Below are 21,137 nucleotides of genomic sequence, written 5' to 3'. Positions count from 1 at the left end.
CTATTCTGAGTAATTCAAATTTATGTCAGATAAATCTAAGGGGGTGTGAAACTATTAATTTCACACCCCCTTTTGTTGGTAATCGTTTTCATCTAAGATGTACACAACGTATCGCTTCTCTATTTTGATAAACTTATGAGCCAAAACAACAATTATTACTGTATTCCCATCTAAAACAAGCTAGGTCAACTATATGGATCATCAGTATTTCATTCATCATCATAATTAAACTTTTAAGAAGAAAATATTTCGGCAAACAGATTCACAACTGTATACCAAAATTTATAATGTTCGAAATGTTATGGCCACAAACAATTTCAAGCATGGTGTTGATTTTGCAGGAATGACAATATGGCATGCATGAAATATCCGACATATTGATTGAAAGTTGAAACATATCTATAAATCATGGAGATGAAGTTGGCGTTTTGTAAGTTTGATGCACATTGGAACAAAGTTAAAATGGACAAATATCATAGCTAGGCTTGCTTAGAGTAGGATTCCCATGTCAATTTCTCGCCTTTTAAGTTGGCTCGGTTATACCTTTGATTAAAGTGGAATCTAAACAATTTTCTTTGATGTGTACTTCACTTGGAAAAAGAAGGTTGACGTTTTGTGAATGAAAATTAAAGACGAATTCAAATTTTAGAGTTTGCGAATTTCTACAATGATCTTAAGTGCATCGGACTGCCTTTTTTTTTATACACATTGTATTAACAAAAGTGATTAGGTCCACCGTTCATGTGAACATATAACACACATGCTCAACCCCTCCCACCCCGCACCCTCAACCCCCAGTTGAAAATCAATACATGTTGGTGTCCCGCATCGATGGGTTCAAACGTCCTAGAGTTCGCTTTCGATGATTGAATTATGCTTAAGATCCATTTCTTTATCAATACATAACCTGATATATTCCTCAAATTAAGTTTTTCAACTCCAAATTTTCTATTTCAAAGTTAAAACCGAAATAATATAGAAAAGTAAAATAAACATTGATTTGCAAATAACATCTCAACAATGAAATAATATCCATGAGCAAAAGGAAAAAACTATGCAACACTTTTATTTTAAAATGGAAATTCTTTTAACTCAAAGTTCTAAATTGATTACCCAAAAGATTCCCAAATTAATGTAATTGACAATCGAAATATACCAAAAAGAAATCGAATTACAAATAGAACAATTTGATGACAAACGAAAAGAAGTATATCTATCATTTTAGTCATTGTGCGGTGAATAGCAATATATATATATATATATAAGTAACTTAAATGCATGTGCTCTTCAATCACAATCTATCTATTACTCTTATTTATCTTCTTTTTCTTCCATCCCCTACGCTCTCTCGTCCTCCACCTACAACAACGTCACTATAAATCACCACCACCGTCCATCCACAAAGTGGCTGACTAGCCAAAAGAAAATGCCAAGAATTCTACAAAAGAAATTCTACCATTTCCTCCCTAGTTTCAAATGCCTTCCCACAATTTTGTCTCTCCCTTTTGAAGAAACAGAGGAAGAAAAAACAGAGCAAAAAAAAACTATGAAAAACTTCAACTCTGTTTTCGACATTCCCAGCTCTGATTCCACTACCACTTCTAAATCTTTCACTAATTCCTCCATAGCAACTACAGAAGAAGAAGAAGATAATAATAATAACAATAATAACATTTTCAGTTCTTTCGAAGATTCAGATTATACTGATTCCAATAATATTCCAGATTTCTCAGATATCTTCGCTTCTCAACGATTCTTCTTCTCTTCCCCTGGAAACTCCAACTCCATAATCGATTTTTCGATGAATAACCATTCAGCGGAAAATCCCAAAGAAGTTGTCACGGGCGGCGTTGCCGTACAGACGTATTCGCCCGACCCGTATTCGGATTTCCGAAGGTCAATGGAAGAAATGGTGGAAGCTCATGAGTTGACGAACGTGAAAGCTAATTGGGAATTTTTGCATGAACTTCTATTATGTTATTTGAATCTTAACCCGAAACATACTCATAAGTATATTATTGGTGCTTATTCGGATCTTGTTGTTTCTCTTATGACTTTTGAGGATTCAGGGAAAAAAGACGGAAGGTTCGTGTGAACAGACAACTATCATACTGTAAAAGTTTGATGGATTTGAGTTGTATGTGTTAGTGTGTGAACATTTTAACATTTTATTAAATTGCAATTTTAGCAATTGCCCATTGATGACATTTAATGTCATCTTTATTATTCTTTCTTTAGTGCATAAAAATGTCTTTCATTATCATCTTTATTTAGTGCAAGATTAAATCATTCCATTATGTATTTTTAATCTAATTATCACTAATAAGTGGTGCACTAAATCATATTATTATGTATTTTTAATTCTAATTATCACTAATAAGTGGTGCATTAAATCATAATGGTGCACTAAATCATAATGGTACACTAAATGATGATAATGATGGCATTCTATTATTTTTTCATCTTTGTATGATTTTCTCTCCTATAAATAGAGAGGTCTTCTTTGTTTTGAAATAAGTATAAGAGAAGAAAAAATTGAGAGAGTTAAGTTTATATAAAAAAGAGAGTTCTTATTAGTTGAAGGGAGGTGTTCTTTGTGTAGAACTTTAAACTCAACTCTTGTCCAGAGTTTGTTGAGTTACATTTTTGTGATAAGGCTGTTGTATCCTGGAGGGGACAAGTCAAGAGGACTACTGCTGGACCAGTGAAACGATTTACTGCAGTGGGCTTGAATCTCCTTAAAGAGAGCGAGATATCCGCGCCTCAGCCAAGAAGTGAAGTTAATTTCTTCATTTTATTTTTCAATTGTAATTTGTAATCTTATAATTTCACCAACAATTTTAAGGAGATTTCAATATGGCTACAATTGAAAAATCCGCGGATATCAAGATGGGAGATCTAAACAAACCATTTCGGTTTAATGGTAATCATTTCAAGAGATGGAAGGGTAAAGTACTTTTCTACTTAAGTCTTCTCAATGTTTCATATGTGTTAACTCAAAAAAATCCTAATAAAGTTGACATACTCTCCATGGATAACGATGAACTTATTTCTCATCAAGAGAAAGTGGAAAAATACAATAATGATTCCTACAAGTGTCAGTATTATATTCTGAATTGTCTATCTGATAATTTTTATGATTATTATGATAGAACTTACTCTAGTGCAAAGAAAATATGGAAAGCATTGCAGAGTAAATATGATACCGAAGAAGCTGGAGCGAAAAAATATGCTGCTAGTCGATTTTTTCTTTTCCAAATGGTGGATGATAAATCAGTGATAGACCAAGCTCAAGATTTTATAATGATCGTTGGAGAGCTCAGGTCCGAGGAAGTCAAAATTGGAGACAACCTTATTGTTTGTGGCATAATAGACAAACTTCCACCTTCATGGAAGGAGTTTCAAAAAACTATGCGCCACAAACAAAAGGAAACTTCTCTTAAGACTTTGATCATGAAAATCCGCATGGAAGAAGAGGCAAGGGGCCAAGATGCACTTTTATAAAATGAAGAGAGCAACATCACAACGAAGGTAAATTTAGTTACTTCAAAATATGTTACTCCTGAATCTAACAAAAATACCTCTTTGAAGCCTAAGAAGAAAAAGTTCAAGAAAAATAATGGTAGACTACCCAAGAAAAATAATGGTGAAAATAGCCAAGCACAAAATCAATAAGTTTATGATAAAGGACCGTGCTTTGTCTGTGGCAAGAGTGGGCATATTGCTCGATTTTGCAGATACCGAAAACGTGGTCCTATACCTCAGGCAAACGTTACCGAAGAGCCTTTTGTGGCAATGATTACAGACATAAACATGGTTGAGAATGTTGATGGATGGTGGGCTGATTCTGGTGCAAACCGTCATGTATGTTATGACAAAGATTGGTTTAAAAAATATACTCCTTTTGGAAAGCCCAAAACCATCATGCTCGGTGATTCTCATACTACTCAAGTGCTTGAAACGGGAGATGTCGAATTGTGTTTTACCTCTGGAAGGATATTAACTTTGAAAGATGTACTTTATACTCCTTACATGAGAAAAAACTTGATGTCTAGTTTTCTTCTTAATAAAGCAGGCTTTAAACAAATTATTGAATCTGATCAATATGTAATTGTGAAAAAAGGTATTTTTGTGGGAAAGGGGTATGCTTGTGATGGGATGTTTAAACTGAATGTTGAAATGAATAAAATTTCTACTTCTGTTTACATGCTTTCTTCTACTAATTTTTGGAATGCTCGTTTGTGTCATATTAATGATCGTTATGTTGGAATCATGAGTAATTTAGGATTAATCCCAGTGATTAAAAAGAATTTTGAAAAGTGTGAAGTTTGTAGTAAAGCAAAAATCACTAAAAGGTCTCATTTTAAAGTTGAAAGAAAAACTGATTTATTAGAATTAGTTCACACTGATATTTGTGAACTTGGAGGAATTTTAACTCGTGGAGGAAATAGATATTTTATCACTTTCATTGATGATTTTTCTAAGTTTACATATGTTTACTTAATGAAAAATAAAAGTGATGCTTTTGAAAATTTTAAATTTTTTCTCCATGAGGTTGAAAATCAGTTTGGGAAGAAAATAAAAAGAATTAGAAGTGATAGAGGCCGTGAATATGAGTCAAATGAGTTTAATTCTTTTGTTAGATCATTGGGAATAATTCATGAAATTACTCCTCCTTATTCACCTTCATCTAATGGTGTAGCGGAAAGAAAAAATAGAACTTTGGTTGAATTGACTAATGCCATGCTTATTGAGTCAAATGCACCTTTGAATTTTTGGGGTGAAGCTATTTTGACTGCGTGTTATGTGTTAAATCGAGTGCCTCATAAAAAGACTAAACTAACACCTTTTGAGTTGTGGAAAGGTCATAAGCCAAATTTGGGATATCTAAGAGTTTGGGGTTGTCTAGCCTTTGTGAGGCTAATGGATCCCAAAGTTACAAAATTGGGTAAGAAAGTTACTACTTGTGCTTTTCTTGGTTATGCTTCAAATAGTACAGCCTATAGATTTTTTAATCTTGAAGATAATATTGTAATAGAATCAGGTGATGCTATTTTTCATGAAAATAAATTTCCTTTTGATTCTAAAAATAGTGGGGGTCAAAGAATTGAACAAAATATTTTATCACTACCTAGTTCTTCTTCTTCCATTTTAAAAAATAAAGAAATTGATGATTTTGAGTTAAGAAGAAGCAAAAGAGCTAGAGTAGAAAAAGATTTTGGGCCTGATTTTTATGTTTTTAATGTTGGAGATGACCCTTTCACTTTACAAGAAGCTTTATCTTCGTATGATTCTATTTTTTGGAAAGAGGCTGTAAATGATGAAATGGAATCACTAATTTCTAATAAAACTTGGAAGTTAGTTGATTTACCACCAGGTTGTAAAACAATTGGTTGCAAATGGGTCTTACGAAAAAAGTTAAAACCAGATGGATCAATCGATAAATATAAGGCTAGACTAGTTGCTAAGGGATTTAAGCAACTAGAAGGCCTAGAGTTTTTTGATACTTTTTCTCCGGTTACAAGAATTACATCCATTAGACTTTTAATTGCTATGGCTGCAATTTTTGATTTGCATATTCATCAAATGGATGTAAAAACTGCTTTTTTAAATGGAGAACTTAATGAAGAAATTTATATGGAACAACCTGAAGGTTTTGTTGAAGCAGGCCAAGAAAGCAAAGTATGTAAACTTACTAAATCCCTATATGGCTTGAAACAGGCACCAAAGCAATGGCATGAAAAGTTTGATTCCTGCATGATTGAAAATGATTTTAAAACAAATGAGTGTGATAAGTGCATATATCATAAGTCTTGGAATAATACACATGTTATTATTTGCCTATATGTTGATGATTTATTGATCTTTGGCTCGAATATGAATGTTATTGATGATACTAAGAACATTCTTAGAAGCCATTTTGATATGAAAGATCTTGGTGAGGCAAATTTTATTCTAGGAATAAAAATTACTAGAACATGTGATGGAATTTTCCTTGACCAGTCACATTATGTTGAGAAAATTTTAAAAAAATATAACTTTCTTGATTGCAAGCATGTTTTAACTCCTTTTGATTCAAGTGTACACTTGTTTCCTGTACAAAGTGAAATTGATGTGATAAATCAAAAGGAATATGCTAGCGTAATTGGAAGTTTGAGATATGTGACTGATTGCACTAGGCCTGATATTGCATATGCAGTAGGAGTACTTAGCAGGTTTACTAGCAAGCCAGGTAATGAACATTGGCATGCTATAACAAGAGTTATGAGATATTTAATTGGAACAAAAACTTGTGGTTTGTTCTATAAAAAATATCCTGCTGTACTTGAAGGCTTTTCTGATGCAGATTGGAACACTCTAGCAGGTGATTCCTGTTCTACCACTGGTTACATTTTTACATTGGGTGATGGTGCTGTTTGTTGGAAATCAAAAAAACAAACTATAATTGCTAACTCTACCATGGAGGCTGAACTAATTGCTTTAGCTTCAGCTAGTGAGGAAGTGAATTGGTTAAGAGATTTATTATTTCAAATACCTTATTTTGAAAAACCAATTCCTTCAATTTTAATTCATTGTGATAGCACTGCAGCAATTGGTAGAGTTCAAAATCGTTATTACAACGGTAAATCCAGACCTATAAGGAGGAAACACAGTAATGTAAGATCATATTTGACAAATGGTACCATTAATGTTGATTATGTCAAATCTTGTGAAAATCTTGCAGATCCTCTTACTAAGGCCTTAACAAGAGAAAAGGTCTGGAGCACATCGAGGGGGATGGGATTGAAGCCTATAAATCCATGAGTCATATATGAGGAAACCCAACTTGGAGACTAGAGATCCTATAATCAGGTTCAATGGGAAAAATGAATCATATGATGACTTGTTGTGAAAAAAATGCACTATTTTTATTCCCTCCCTATGATGTGAGTGCATTGTTTCCTGTAGTGAATTGAGGAGGTTGAGTTTAAATAACTCTTAATGAAAATCTGTAGCCCGTATGGGTGGAGTGTTAAATTTACAGGAGCACTCTTGATAGATTTCACCTATGTGAGTATGGAAGTAGGCCGCTTCCTATGAGAATTAGGCTTATTCTCAAAAGCACTCATAAAACCGGGATAGCACAAGGCCGTAATGTGCTGGCTTATAAAGCTCGTGACAATACCTTGATTACTATATGTGAGCAGTAATATTTTATGTCCCTTAAGCAGTCATAGTTCAAGTCTGAGACCACTACGACTCTGGAATAAAAGTTATTGTTTCACTAAGTGGAGGTTCAATGCAGAGCACACCTTCATTATGTATAGTAATCTTCCTTCAGCTGATAAATTCTCTTATACAATATTAAAATGAGTGGGGGATTGTTAGTGTGTGAACATTTTAACATTTTATTAAATTGCAATTTTAGCAATTGCCCATTGATGACATTTAATGTCATCTTTATTATTCTTTCTTTAGTGCATAAAAATGTCTTTCATTATCATCTTTATTTAGTGCAAGATTAAATCATTCCATTATGTATTTTTAATCTAATTATCACTAATAAGTGGTGCACTAAATCATATTATTATGTATTTTTAATTCTAATTATCACTAATAAGTGGTGCATTAAATCATAATGGTGCACTAAATCATAATGGTACACTAAATGATGATAATGATGGCATTCTATTATTTTTTCATCTTTGTATGATTTTCTCTCCTATAAATAGAGAGGTCTTCTTTGTTTTGAAATAAGTATAAGAGAAGAAAAAATTGAGAGAGTTAAGTTTATATAAAAAAGAGAGTTCTTATTAGTTGAAGGGAGGTGTTCTTTGTGTAGAACTTTAAACTCAACTCTTGTCCAGAGTTTGTTGAGTTACATTTTTGTGATAAGGCTGTTGTATCCTGGAGGGGACAAGTCAAGAGGACTACTGCTGGACCAGTGAAACGATTTACTGCAGTGGGCTTGAATCTCCTTAAAGAGAGCGAGATATCCGCGCCTCAGCCAAGAAGTGAAGTTAATTTCTTCATTTTATTTTTCAATTGTAATTTGTAATCTTATAATTTCACCAACAGTATGTATTTATTAGGGCATGATAATTATATCGACATCGAGTTGTACCAGATGTTCAAAATATCGTGAATATCTTTTCTTCTGGAGAAGAAGAAGAGAATGATGGTATCCAGAGAATAAGCATCGATTAACTACTACAATCCATGAAAGTCGCTAGAAATTTCATGTGCAACAATGATATATATGGTATCGAAATTCAGAAGGACTCCAGAATTTTGAGTTAGCTTAGTGGATTTTCGATAGATTATTTTTCAACAGAAATAGAGCTTCATATGATGTAAACTAGAATTCTAGCTTCGTATAAAATCATCGTCATGAGTTGGTTCAACTTTTCTTTTCTTTTTTTTTAACTTTCTAAAGATGTTGTGAAAGTCAGATTTAGTTTTGTATATTTTTCTTGAAAAGCTTTGTCTTTGGTGTGACAAAGTTTGACATGTTTTCTTCTAATAAAACAAAGTTGGAAAAATCAAAATCTATAAGAAAACCAAGGAAAGCGTGGGACGTTAATATTATAATTAGTGCATCGATGCATGTAATATTTCTAACGTCTTATATTGTACAGTAAGAAAATAAAAATATTCCAGTAAAAGAATGTTTTTTTCCTCGTTTCAGTGAATGTTTTGAATCATATTGGGAAATGTTATATGGATTCTTGATTATTTATTTTAATTGGTTGTTTAATTAAATTATGCAGAAAATATTTATTGTGTTTGGTGAAAGTGAATGGACAAAAGAACAGCTTCTTATGTTGTCCTAAAATTTACTTTGTGGACCATACAACTTTTTGGAATTATTAAGCTTTTTAGTACACAAAGTCACAAGAAATATCTGGTTTTCATTTGTCATCTAGAGAGAGCTAACAAGTACTGCTAGCTACTGGACTTATAGTTTGCCAGAAAAAATATATTGTTTTTATCAGTGTTAACGCGTTAAGTATCCCGCCTAGGGATAAGGGGTACAGAATGAAACTCAAAGGATTTGTTATTGTCATTGTGGGGTTTTCTCATTTTCATTAATTAAGAAATAAAACCAAGTATGAATATTTGTAAATTAAGAGAGATGCAGAAGAAGATGTCCTCTTTAACGGGTCAGGGCCTCAACGAAATAGAAAATTTCAGCTGAAAATGGTGTTAGCAGCGAAAGAAAGAGCCAGACATTCATTTCCAAATGAATATTCATAGCTGAGTAGACATAGAACTAAAGTTTGTTGGGTTTTTTTGTAATCTGATATATTAACGGTGCAAAACGAACTTACATTGTTAGTATGTATAACTTAAATCAATGTATAGGAGAAAATTAATAAGTGTGTAATTGTTTTCTTTAAAACATTTATATCTTTATTTTCCTATTCTTTTCTTTTTTTAATTTATCATCGTATTGTGGAGTGACCTTTATATTAATGAATAACATTACAAAGTTGAGGGGAGCATTTTCCTTTCCTTAATTATCCTTCTCTTGTTCATCTGACGTGAAATTGAGAAAACGATTTGTTATCTTTGATAGTAAGTTCAAAACAGTCTCTAAAGTATTAACTGAATAGTTTTGATTATTTAAGTGCAAAACAGACTCTTAAATACAAACAGTAGAAATTTTCGTCAAAATTTAAAAAGTCGCTACATAAAAGCCTATGACCAAAATAACAGAATTTGCACTAGACTCTTGAAATAGACCAAAAAAATAACATAAACTATAAAATTTCTACGTCTAAAAGTGAACTCTTGTTAAATATTTCCTATTTTCACAATTATCTGACGGGTTACCAAAATGCTCACTTTCGTCAAATGCAAAGGACTAAAACTGTCCAAAGTGATACTTATGGGACCATTTTAAATTTACTACCCAAGATAAGGGACCATCTATTTTTATTTTATTTTTCTCTTCTTCTGACTGTGTTCAGCTTCTTTTTTTGTCTCGTTTCTATCATCTTCAAAGGTCTACTATATGATTCAATGTGTTCTCATTTAAAAAATACTAATAATAATAAATCTAACTGGTTTTTAAAGATAACTTAAATAAAAGAGAATTAAGGAGGTGGAAGGATATTGTTTTTTTCCTACTGTTTGGAGCCACGACTAAATTCAAATCGCGCACTTCAGGGTCCATCCGGGGTGACACTCTCAACAGAATTTTTTTCATTCTTAGGACTCGAACCCAAGACATCTGATTAGGGGTGAAGCAATTCCACCACCGCACAACAATCCATGTTGTTGGATAGATTTTACTCTACCCTTCATAATTTTTTTAAAAAAAGAATCTTGATAAATTAGCCAAACAAGTCAACAACAAGCAGACAAACACCAACAAACAATTTTATTACTGTTATCATATAGTATCATGGTTTAATTATTTATAAGGTGCCAGAAGATAAATAAATAAATAAGGTGTCAATAAATAAAATAGAAAAGGTGCGTGATTTTGGGCATGAAATGAGTATTAATGCAGCATTAGAGAATGAACCACCAACTTTCTGTAAACAAGTCCTAGCTAGTAGTATGGTAGCTACTTAATTAATTAATCAAGTCTTATCATCTTGGGAAATTAATTAATTATTCCTTCTAGCCAAGCTTAAGGCCTAAGGGTGACAATCCAGGATAATTATTTTACTTCTGCAAGTAATTAAGTAGACAATTATTTTGCTGAAATAAGTAAATAGTTGATGTTATTTGAGGCAATAGTAAGAAGAAAGTAAACACAAATAGAACCTCACAATATTGTAGGCCAATAAATGTGATTTAATAAATTAGAGGTACAATGGTATATATTTTCCTTGTTTTAATGAGGAAAGAAAGAAGGTTAAGATTTTATAATTTACAGGAGAGTAAGAAAGATCGAATTGAATCACAAGAGAATACAAACTCGTGACAATATATATAGTTTGAAATGTAATTTTATTTATTTATTTTTCATCATTTTAATTTGTGTGACATTTTGAATTATCACAATTTTAAAAAAAATAATTAAAAACTTTTAAAATTTATGATTTTAAACATATTATAACATTTATGTGACTATGAAAAATTGAAGGCATAATAAATAAACAGATAATTAAACTTCGTCAGCTAACAAGTAGAAAATTTTCAATTTTGATTATGCATATCTAGACACCTCAATTGATTTATAATGTGACTGTTGGAACACCTCCAAAATTTATGTGTCACGTCAGTGTCGGGGCTCCACGAGGCGCAATGAAGACGAGTTAGGAAGTGTTTGGTTGTCAGTTGAGACCACGTGAAGTGACTAGATGTTAATTCACTCTCAAAATTAGGGTCCTTAATTGCCCGTTGAGGCCATATTTAATTGTCTGTTCATATATTATGCCAAAATTAAACATGTAACGTTAAACATATCAAAATTATTATAAAAGTTTCCCACTAAAAATAAATGAAAAGTGTAAAGTTTATCATTTTTTAAAAATGGATTTAAAAGAAAAGTGTGTCACTTTGATTGTATGGGGTTTTTAATACAACTTAAGGTTCTCTCGCTTTGCTAACTATATGTGCACTCTTCAATAATAATAATAATAATATAATGTAGTTTTATTTGCCGTTAATTATCATTTTTTGCCAGATGATCTCTATTACGTAATATTATCACAGAGGTTTCTATAATTACCTATTAATAAATAACTTAATTATTTAATCTTATTTACACCACAATACAAGAACTTAAACTCATAATCAAGAAGTTAAACTAGCTAGATTATGAGTTTAACGACGTCAGAAAAGAAGGGTATCCAAGGAGGATTAGTAACTATCCCTATCAGTAATGAAAATTATTAATATAAATGAGTTTTAGGTAAGTGACAGCATATAACTACTTTCGAACAACTTTATTAATTAGGCATATTAAATCTGCATTATTTATAAATTAAGTTCACTAAACAGTTTGTTTTTTACTATCTATTTTGAAAGATGAGCTTAAAAGTGGACAAATTTTACTAGAAGATTTTTGCTAAACTGTTGAACAATAAGTAAATTAAATAATTAGAACCTTATAAACCAAACACTGTCAAAATTGGATTAAGACCAAGACAAAATGCATAGATTGGGAACATAAACAATATTGACAAGTTGGCCAATTATGTAGACAGTATCAAGGAATCTTGATTTTTGTCCTTCACCAATTCTTTTTCTTTTTACCTATCATAATATAAAATAATCCTTTAAAGTTAACAATGAATTTTATTTTCTTAAGAAGAGATGATAGTCACTAAAAATGCTGGGGAGATTTCAATTAATTAATATAATTGAGAGCGTTAGTTATTGGATGAGATAATCACACGTTTTAATATGATATTTAGATAAAATTGATCGAATTAAATTTTACTGTCACTTATTATTAAAAAAAAATTTAACGTGCTTGGCCAATTAAAAAATAATTAAACCTGCATGAAAAGTGTTGAAAATGTAGTTAATTAAAAATATGTTGGAGCTTTTTGATAGGATGATCATATACTTCAATAATATACAATTTAGCTGGCAAGACAATTTATTTATTTATTTATTTTAAAAAAGAACTCCTCAGTTTAAAGTAAAAAAAATTTCTAAAATTACCTTTATCATTAAATAACTACGTAAGATATGAGCAATCGAATTTAAATTTTCATAACATAATCAATAATGTTAATATAATAAAAAAACTCTTAATAAATATTTTTTAAAAGAAAGTGGTAACTCAATTTGGACCAAATAAAATGAAACCAGGGGAGTAAGTTCATTATTTTATTTCACTAGTTAAGCTTGTTAAATGAGTCTAACAAGCTTTATAGTTATAATTAATTAGATGCAATGTACCAAAATCTCAAGGAAAATGACACTTGATTTTGAGTGCTTTTATTTCATTGACTGCTGGGAAGTTTTAGGGGAAATAAAGTATATTTAATTTAACTAATACCATCCTTTCAATCACCTAATCACACGTGAAAGTTCCTGATTATGACATGAAATCTCTAACGTTAGTATTTAGGAAGAGCTAGTGCAGTTTGTCAAATGAAAATCGAATGAGAGTGAACACAATATGTATTGTTCAGGCTCTTTAAATATGTTATCGGATGTGTGTAAGATTTTTTAAAAGTAGCATATTTTGAAAGATTCAATATGAATGCGTAAGGGCGGACATACGTGAGTGTCAGGGTGTTCACCCGAACCTCCTCGGCAAAAAATTACACAGTATATATAAGATAGGTTTTCTATATTTTTGTACATATACTAATTTTGAATCATCTAAATCGAAGAGGAGAGATAGCCTAGTGGTACTAGACTCCCAAACGTGGGCCACTAATACTAGTCTCAATTTGCAGATTCGATTCTTGCTGATTGCACATGCTACCTAATTTTTTAAAATTAATTTTTTTGCTGGTGTACAACTACTACTTTAAAAAAAACGTTAGAATAACTTAACACTTTTTCCCTTTGATATTTGTATTTGCACTCTAGTTCACACATGTATATTTTTACTTTTCGAACCCCTGAGTGAAAATCGTAGATCCGCCACTATGAATGCGATAATATTTTTAAAGAGATCGAACAACATAGCAATTATAACATCTTTTATAAAGTACAAAAATAGTAGATAATTGAGTTATGAATTCATCCAAGTTTGATGGGAGGAGCCAGAATACTCTAAGGGGATTCATTCAAACACTTTTCGTGAAAACAATTACACTATATATAAGGTAAAATTTATTGTTTTTATGTATATTTAGTAAATGTTGAAACTTGAACCCCATTTAATTTCTTCGTGTATTTACCCTTTTTATATTTTGGATTCCTTTAATAAAAATTCTGATTTCATTACTATCAAGCTTAATAACTTGAGTTTAGACTTTATCTTGTTAATAATTAATTAAACAAGTATAAATCATAGTTTTTGAACTAATTTTCAAATCAATATAGACTATCAAACTCAGCCCATAATATGTGAGCTACTTTTATCACAAGAAATATATCAACTCTAATTAAAAAATTAAAGGATGTATTCGGCCCTTTTTCCATATAAGTATTTAGTAAAACCCTCAAAATATATACATCAAATAGGCTAATTATATTACCTATGTACTGAAAGCCAATTCACTCTATTAATTTTCCTCTTCATCTTTTTTTGTAATTTAGGTTTGAGATGCGGGGGGGGGGGGGGTGCAGTATTCTTGAAATACAAGAAATTAAACTTCAAATCTTTTTTGGTGATCAATATCCATTTCATAAGAAAGACAGATAAAACATTCCGGGATATCGAAATTTAAATATTTATTATAAGTAGAATTTTTTTTCGTAGATGTACTTGTATTATTTTACATTAATTGTCAATTCTCTTCTTTGTTTCTATTGGGCATTCACACTTTGTACTTGTATTTTACATAATTGTCAATTCTCTTCTTTGTTTCTATTGGGCATTCACACTTTTGTCCCTATTTTGTGTTTGATTTTTTGGGATATGTTTAATGTTTCTTTATCAATTATTTAGCTACGCCGTATATCAACAAATTATAGTTTTGAGGGTCATTCATTACGAAAAGATCTTTCTGTAGATATGTGGCAGTACGCTATGATGATCCAGAGAAACATGTAGTTTTTCAACCCATTGAGATGACCCAAGAATTTCACTATTTTGATTTTGCTAATTCTTGGAAATAGCGTAGCAATAGATAATTCAGAATCAGAATAGGTCCAGTCCAGGGGACAAATCAATAGGAAATGTTATTTGCTTTGTAAGAATAAGAATGAACTTCTATGAAATGAAAGACTCAGCTTGTTGAATACCTCTCAACGGTCTGCTTCATGGAATGTTCTAGTTTATTTCTAACTAGTGGTGGAAAGAGAATGAGAAAGAGAGTCATGAAAAAGAATCGATTTCAAGTAGCAGTAGAAATAGATTACGTAGTAGTGGTAGCTTGTGACCTCTCCTCTAAATCTTATTCTTTTTCACTAACATCTCGTCTGATAGTAGTAGCTTCCTCCTCTCGCCGTCCCTCTCTTATAACAACTCTGGAACTCAAATCAATCTTACAGGAGTGGTAACTCCTGTAGTAAGACTCTTCGACCTCGTATTCAATCTATTGATGAGCCTTTTTTATCCTTCAAAATAAATATTTTTTTAACAAGTCGAATCGTAAGTGCAGTAAGTAAAAAGAACAAGAACTTACTTGTAAGAGTGCTGAATTATATTGATTGCAGAAAAATAAGCTAGAACATTCTTACAATATAATTCAGCACTCTTACGAGTAAGTTCTTGTTCTTTTTACTTACTGCACTTACGGTCCATCAAATGGTATCAGAGTCATGTTATTATTGTCATTAGCCATATGTAGCTAAAATCTATTTGCCTAGATTATGCTTATGTTTTGATTAATTAATAGTAAGTTAATTCTTTAGTATAGTTATCCTCTGCTTATTGCATATCAGTTTCTTGTTCTTTACCTGTAAAAATGAAAGTTATATCTAGTGGTTAAGGTAAGGTTTTGAGATCTTGTCAAATAGTTCTGATGTCGACAGGCAGTCATTTAGCCGATGGGACAGGTGTTTTAGACTGCAAGGTAGTTTATTTGACAAACTCATGTTAAATTCAAGACTCCTTAACGTAATATCCTTGTTATAATTCCATGTTTACCTTTAAAGACTTAGAAATTTATATGCAATAATCTGTAGCTAGCTTTACTAAAGACGCATAATTACTATTAATCAATCATCAACTATAGCATAGTCAAAGGCCTATTCTCTTTCATGAACCATCACCAGTATACTGTTAATAGTATTAATTTGTCTATCTGTAAGGTAGAAAATGATTTACAAAATTGGTATATTCCCAAAGAACCTTTTGAAAAGATTTATTAGCTAGGTAATTTTTCTATGTTTAAGAAATATAATATCAAGACTTGTGAATCAACAATTGCTATTAATAATTCTCTTGAAACTATCAAGTTGTTGATTGCTGCTGATATTGATAGGTATAAGAAGGAATTTAAGTTTCTTTATATCGGTCTTGTCCAAGTAGCTGTAAAACCTTTTTTTCCGTAAAGGTCTGAATATCCGTATTTGTCTGCTTTTTAGAGACATTAAGGAATCTTGCCATGTCCAAGCGCGGAGCTATCTTATGGTCAGGGGTTCATCCGACTCTTATTTATTGGAAAATTATATTAATTATATAAAGTTAAATTTTTTTATGTATATATAGTAAATATTTGAACCCCTTAAATTAATTTGTGTCATGCAAATTAAATTGAGGAGTCACTTCAATCAATTCAAGCCCTATTTCTATCTTTCTTCACAGATGCCTTTCGAATATTTTTACCGTGATTATACACATATACTATCTTACAAGTTTAAAGTTAAAAAAAAAGTTTCCATATTTGCATATCGAATAACAGAGAGATAGATGTGATATACTATTATTCAAACTTGTTTGTAGACTGCAAAATTATTGTATCTCTCCAGTATATTTTTTTTTTTGGAAAAATTACGTGACATGGTAAATTAAAAATTAGAGTAACTTTCGTACAACGCACTAGTATAGGTACTAATTACTCAATGCATTCATAGTTTTAATAATTATGTATCTTGTTTGAGTTACTCTAGATATAATGTATTTGCCTTTAGATACAGTGTATTTGTCTCTAGATACACTTTATCTAGTGAAAGTATCTCGCCTCTCCTCTCTTCCTTCCTAGTCCCTCTACTTCTCTGTATTTGATTTCACAATTTTATGTATATGTGTATTCGATATCAAATATGCACTCATATATCTAGTGTATCTGTGTATATCAATTTCATCCATTGTATCCAGTATCAAGTTCTACATCCAGCATAAAAATGCATTGATGAATTCAGTGTATCTATATATAGTATCAAATGTATCTGTGCATAATTACATATTTGTTCTAAGAAGGAATTGATATATCCAGGGTTTATGTAATGTATTTAGTGTATTTGTGCATAAATACATCTATTTGATATCAAATTTGTGATGTACTTAGAAAAAGACGAATATATACGAAGATATAGTTATCCAGATACATATCTTTGTGCATAGATACATGTCTGATGGAATTATGCCTTAACTAGTGGCCCTTCAATAACTATCCACTATCAATTACATGGCAGAAAAAAGCATGTGTGAGAGAGAGAAAGGGGAGGAGAGAGATGGAGAGACAGAGAGATTAAAAGGGAGGAGAGAGAGGGAGAGACAGAGAGATTATATAATTATTTTAAAATATAGTGAGATTTAGTAGATATGGTAGACTCTCATTTCTCCCATCGAATAGATTTTTTTTTGTTTTCAAGTGAAAGTTGTTATGTTGTTTTGAAGGATGCGCTAATCCCTTGAATATGGTAACAATGGGTATCACCCCCTTCTCCCCTCCCCCCCTCCCTAAATAACATTCTCCTTCAGGCAGGGACGGATCTACATTGGCTCTAGGGGGTTCAGATGAACCCCATTCGTTAAAAAATTACACTGTATATATAAAATAAAATTTTTAATTTATGTGTATATATTTAATATTGAACCCCCTGAGCATAACCTAAAGGACTAGCTCAGTGACAAAGAGGGTTCAATATTTCACCTTAGCTTGTCTCAGCTCGCGATTTCGAATCCGAATAACCATGATTTTTTTTTGATTTTAGGTACGTTTTTAGGCTTAGTTTTGGCGTTTTTAAAATTAAATGGTAATTAAAAAATGACTTCTTAACATATTAATTTTTTAAAAATTTAAATCTTTAATTGAAAAGTCAACAAATAAAAAAAAACCTCTTTTTCTAATTTCTAAGGATTTCATTATTTTATTTTCTCCCCAACTCTTCTCTTCTCCAATCGACTGTTTGCTGCTCTTTGCTGCTGGCTCTGGCTGCTGTCCGTTCTCCATTGCCGCTGTCCGTTGCTCTCTGTTGTAACCTGTAAGTTCTTAGTTCTTCATTCTTTTTTTTTGTTCTAAAAATTTTCTGAAATTCTATATGGCTTTGGCTTTGGTATAATGGTATTTATTGTCTTATTTATGTGCTCTTTACGATTCAGTCTCAAGCTTCAATAAAGAAGTATTTCACCAAAGTTTCGAAATCAAGTTTACCCTCTCATAGTCATAGTCAATCTAACCAAGAAGAAAATGCTAATCATATGGAAGTATCATTACATTCTTCTCAAGAATTTGATTTGGGTTCTTTAAAGTTTGATCTTGGTGAAAGAATCTCAATATTGAACTATCATTCAAATCAACGTGATGTTATTAGAAGAGCATACCTTTTGAATAGTCTTTGCCAACCTCGTCTAGCGGTGCATGAGTATCCTCAAACAAATATTTCTGGATCAATACGTCGTTTTAATCATGAATGGTTTGATGATGTATATCATGATTGGTTGGAGTATAGTGTTAGTAAAGATGCAGTCTATTATTTGTATTGTTATCTATTTAAAGACCATAACATTCATCAAGTAGGAGGTGAAGTATTTTCAAGTGTTGGGTTTAAGAGTTGGAATAAAAAGAGTAGTTTTGACAAACATATTGGTCTACCAAATAGCATACATAATCAATCAAAAAAGAAATGTCAAGATTTATTATGACAACGGCAGTCTATTCAATTTGCATTTGAGAGGCAATCTAATCAATTCAAGTATGGATGTTGGATTCGCTTAAGTGCTTCGGTTGATGTAGTAAGATTTCTCATAACTTAGGAATTTGCATTCGAGGTCATGATGAATCTAAATCATCACTTAGTAGGGATAACTTTCTTGAAATTCTCTCATGGTATACAAAAAAATGTGACAAAATTTGTGATTATGTACTAGAACATGCTCCTCAAAATGATCAAATGATTTCTCCAATGATTCAAAAAGATATTGTGAGTGCATGTAAAATAGAGACCGTTAAAGCTATTCTTGAGGAATTAAATGGTGATTACTTTGCCTTGCTAGTTGATGAATCATTTGATGTGTCATGCAAAATGGCTATTGTATTTCGATATATTGATAGAAAGAGATTTGTGATGGAGCGACTTATTGACATTGTTCATGTCCAAGATACTAGTGCTTCATCTCTAAAGGAGGCAATTGTTAATTTACTTGCTCAACATTCTTTGATTCCATCAAGTGTGCGTGGACAATATTATGATGGGGCAAGCAATATGCAAGGTGATATCAATGGCCCTAAAATGTTGATTAGGCAAGAAAGTAGATCGGCTCATTATATTCATTGTTTTGCTCATCAACTTCAACTAACTCTTGTTGGGGTCTCTAAAAAGTGTGTTGAAGTGGGAAAATTTGTAGTATTGGTCTCAAATATTTTAAATGTATTGGGATCTACTTTTAAATGTATGAATGAATTACGTGATTCTAAAAAAAAATTAAAGAGGCATTAGATATGGGTGAACTTACAACAAGTAGGGGATTGAATCAACAACTTGGTCTTTCAAGAGCTTGTGACACTCGTTGGGGATCTCATTATAAATCCTTTAATAATTTTATTATTATGTTTGGCTCTATTCTTGATGTTCTTGAATCACTTGCTCTTGATGCACGAAATTTGAATGAAAGAGCTAAGGCAATGGGATATCTTGAAGCTTTCCGAACATATGAGGTTGCGTTCATTTGCATTTGATGAGAGATTTCTTAGCAATTACAAATGAGATTAATAAATGGTTACAAAAAAGGAGCAAGATATTGCAAATGCCATGCTACTTGTTGAAATAGCAAAGAGAAGGTTATAAATTTTAAGGGATGATGAATGGGACTCTCTTATTGCTAAGGTATTACATTTTGTATCAAACATGATGTTTTGATACCTAACTTTGAGGAACCATATGTTAGCTCTTTAAGATCACGACGAAAGCTTGTTAACTATACAATCTTACATCATTATCGTGTTAAAGTCTTTTGCAATATTATTGATTGGTAACTTTAAGAACTTAATGATCGTTTTGATGAGGTGACTACCGATTTGCTCCATGGAATTGCTTGCTTAAATCAATTAACTCATTTTTAAGTTTTAACATCAAAAAAGTAATGAGAATGGCGAAATTATATCCGGATGACTTTGATGAATCTAATATGAGTGCTCTTGAGAATCAACTTGCAAGTTATGTTGTTGATGTTTATGATGTTGATGAAAGGTTCTCTGATCTAAATGGGCTTTGTGATCTTTCCAAAAGATTAGTTCAGACAAAGAAACATTCTACTTATCCTTTGGTATTCCGCTTAGTGAAATTTGCTATACTTCTATCAGTTGCCACTGCCTCCATTGAAAGAGCTTTTTCGGCAATGAAGTTTATCAAGAGTGACTTGCGAAACCAAATGAGTGATGAATTTTTTAGTGGTTGTTTGGTGTCTTATTTAGAAAAAGATGTATTTGATAGTATTTCTAATGATGCTATTATTAAGACATTTCAAGATATGAAACCTCTTAGAATACAATTGTAATAGTGTATGTTGTTGAATTTCAATTGTAAAGCAATGTTTTGATAGGCTTATTCGTGTGTTTGGTTTCTTAATCTCCCTTCAAGGCGGTGTAATTATCACTATGTTTTGTAATACATAGCAAGATATAATAATTTCTATTGTTCGGGGTATTTTTGTATTGTTTTGAAGCAATTTTATGTCAATTCTTTTTGTGGAGGAAGAATGCTTTTACTTTGAGTTGGTGTTTATTTTAAGTCTTTTTAAATGTAAAAGTTTATGTTTGCTCTCCATTTGCACTTTCAGGAGCTAAAGAGAATTCAAAAAAAATGAAAAATGTGTAGAAAGACACCTGTTTCTTGCAAAACAGGTATATTTGACCCGACCTATTTATTTATGAATATGATTAGCGTGTTTAATTTTTTTGAACCCCCTTCATAAAATTTCTGGCTCCTCCACTGCCTTCAGGTCTTTCAATTAATCGATATGATCTCGAAGATTCACTTTTACTAAAATTTGAATAGTTTCTTGAAAACTTATCTGATGTTTGTATAATTAAATAGTTTTTTTCTAAAAATTAAGCTCATGAAATCATAATCCTCTGAAATTTTAATTAATTATTGATTTGCTCATTTATTAGCTTAGCTCATATCAGCCTATCAAAATTTGGGAAGACTAACCCAATTTGATCCATAAATAATATTTC

General features: G+C 31.4%; 2 protein-coding genes across 2 annotated transcripts; both read left to right on the top strand.

The window, feature by feature from the left end:
* The first annotated feature begins 1,296 nt into the window (after positions 1-1,296).
* Positions 1,297-2,140, top strand: LOC129881813 (transcription repressor OFP12-like). The gene has a single exon (XM_055955919.1). It carries the CDS (start codon positions 1,427-1,429, stop codon positions 2,093-2,095), a length of 669 nt encoding a protein of 222 aa, XP_055811894.1. The 5' UTR covers positions 1,297-1,426; the 3' UTR covers positions 2,096-2,140.
* Positions 2,141-18,852: 16,712 nt separating this feature from the next.
* On the top strand, positions 18,853-19,637 carry LOC129883690 (uncharacterized). Its single transcript, XM_055958303.1, has 2 exons — positions 18,853-19,171; positions 19,390-19,637. Exons 1-2 carry the CDS (start codon positions 18,853-18,855, stop codon positions 19,635-19,637), a joined length of 567 nt encoding a protein of 188 aa, XP_055814278.1.
* Positions 19,638-21,137: the final 1,500 nt, after the last annotated feature.

Source organism: Solanum dulcamara, chromosome 3, assembly GCF_947179165.1.
Source record: "Solanum dulcamara chromosome 3, daSolDulc1.2, whole genome shotgun sequence".
In the NCBI taxonomy this organism is placed as follows: domain Eukaryota; kingdom Viridiplantae; phylum Streptophyta; class Magnoliopsida; order Solanales; family Solanaceae; genus Solanum; species Solanum dulcamara.
This window is presented reverse-complemented; position numbering and strand designations above follow the sequence as displayed.

Excerpts from the sequence above, each read along its gene's own strand:
- LOC129883690 (XM_055958303.1), top strand. The coding sequence starts at position 18,853 with ATGATTTCTCCAATGATTCAAAAAGATATTGTGAGTGCATGTAAAATA. Across the intron at positions 19,172-19,389 it reads TGGGGCAAGCAATATGCAAG|AGGCATTAGATATGGGTGAA; the intron begins GTGATATCAATG and ends AAAAAATTAAAG.
- LOC129881813 (XM_055955919.1), top strand. The coding sequence starts at position 1,427 with ATGCCAAGAATTCTACAAAAGAAATTCTACCATTTCCTCCCTAGTTTC.